Source organism: Bison bison, unplaced genomic scaffold (genome assembly GCF_000754665.1).
Source record: "Bison bison bison isolate TAMUID 2011002044 unplaced genomic scaffold, Bison_UMD1.0 scf7180017845789, whole genome shotgun sequence".
NCBI classification, from domain to species: domain Eukaryota; kingdom Metazoa; phylum Chordata; class Mammalia; order Artiodactyla; family Bovidae; genus Bison; species Bison bison.
In genome coordinates this window covers 1-1,237 of record NW_011476362.1, presented here as the reverse complement: position 1 = coordinate 1,237, position 1,237 = coordinate 1, and the positions used below count along the sequence as shown (strand labels likewise).

General features: G+C 69.3%; 1 protein-coding gene across 1 annotated transcript in view; it reads right to left on the bottom strand.

Annotated features, from left to right (window-relative positions):
- The window catches only part of LCN10 (lipocalin 10), a gene marked incomplete at both ends in the record, with an annotated part of 5,329 nt that extends 4,209 nt beyond the window's left edge, over positions 1–1,120 (bottom strand). The window contains 3 exons of the mRNA XM_010837223.1: positions 63–170; positions 463–572; positions 981–1,120. Coding sequence (XP_010835525.1) covers positions 63–170; positions 463–572; positions 981–1,120 — 358 coding nt within the window. The remainder of the gene's footprint in view (positions 1–62; positions 171–462; positions 573–980) is intronic.
- Positions 1,121–1,237: the final 117 nt, after the last annotated feature.

The following is a 1,237-nucleotide window of genomic DNA, read 5'->3' as shown; positions in this document are numbered from 1 at the left end:
CCAGACAGGCTCGGGAGGGGGGCCGCCCTGCAGGGCCCGGGGGCTGTGGCCCCTGGACTCACTGAAGAGCAGCAGGGTCCTGGTGGTCCTGCCGGCCCGGCCCAGGCGCAGGTAGACCACGCTGGCGCTGTAGTCGGGGACCATCACACGGAAGCCCTCCACGCCCCTCACTGGAAGGGAGGAAGCGCAGAATCCGCTGCTCACTCCTGAACACTGCGGTCCTTCCAGGGTCCCCGGGCCCCTACCACCCGCACCGAGGGGCCATCTGGAAGGGCAGCAAAGCCCCCCACCCCCAGGCCTGGGCTCCTGGGCGCACACTGGCCAAGCCAACTCTGGGCCACTGTGGGCTGACAGCGCATCCCAGCGTCTGTCCCCACCGGCGCATGCTCTCGGGGAGGACTGCTGGGGGCCGTGCGGTCAGGGATCCTGTCCAGGGTCCTGGGGGCTCAGAAAGCCCTGGACGGCCCTCCCCCAGCCCCCTGTGGCCCAGTGGGTACGCACAGGTGTTCCTGAACACCGGCTTCTTCCTGTCTCTCCGCAGGATTAGCGAGTGTGTCTGGCACCCCCGGGACCTGGGTGGGGGGAGCGGGCTGTGAGCTGCGGGCCTGGGAGACCTTTCGGGGCTCTGCCGTCCTGGGACATTCCAGCTGGGACCTGGGCCAGTCCCACCGCTCAGGAGAAATGCTCCAACACCCCTGCCCCCCAGCCCCCAGTGGGCTGTGGGCACTTCTCAAAAAAGCAGCCACTTGAGTTTGACAGCAGGAAGTGATGGTGTTTGGGGACAGTCCTTGTGGGATTTCCAGACTGACCCTGGGTCTGGTCCCCCCCACTGGCCCCCTCCCCTTCCCTGGGCTCAGGGCCCCCACCCTGGCCCCCCCATCGGCCCCTCCCCTTCCCTGGGCTCAGGGCCCCCCACCCTGGTTCCCCCATCGGCCCCTCCCCTTCCCTGGGCTCAGGGCCCTCCACCCTGGCCCACGCACCGGTTCAAGGCGAGCACCACCTTCAGCTGGCCCACCTCCTGAACCTGTACTATGGACGCGCCCAGCTTCCTCTGGCCTCCATGCGGCAGCATCCCCTGGGCATCGGAGGCGACGGCAAGGACGTACCAGAAGCCTGAGAACTGCGGAGAGGGCGCAGGGCCTGCCACGCTGGTCCCGCCCAGCCCCGGTCTCCAAGGACCCCCAGGACCGGTGACCCCCGCCCACGGCCCAGCCCATGTCCAGGACCAGCCTGGGTG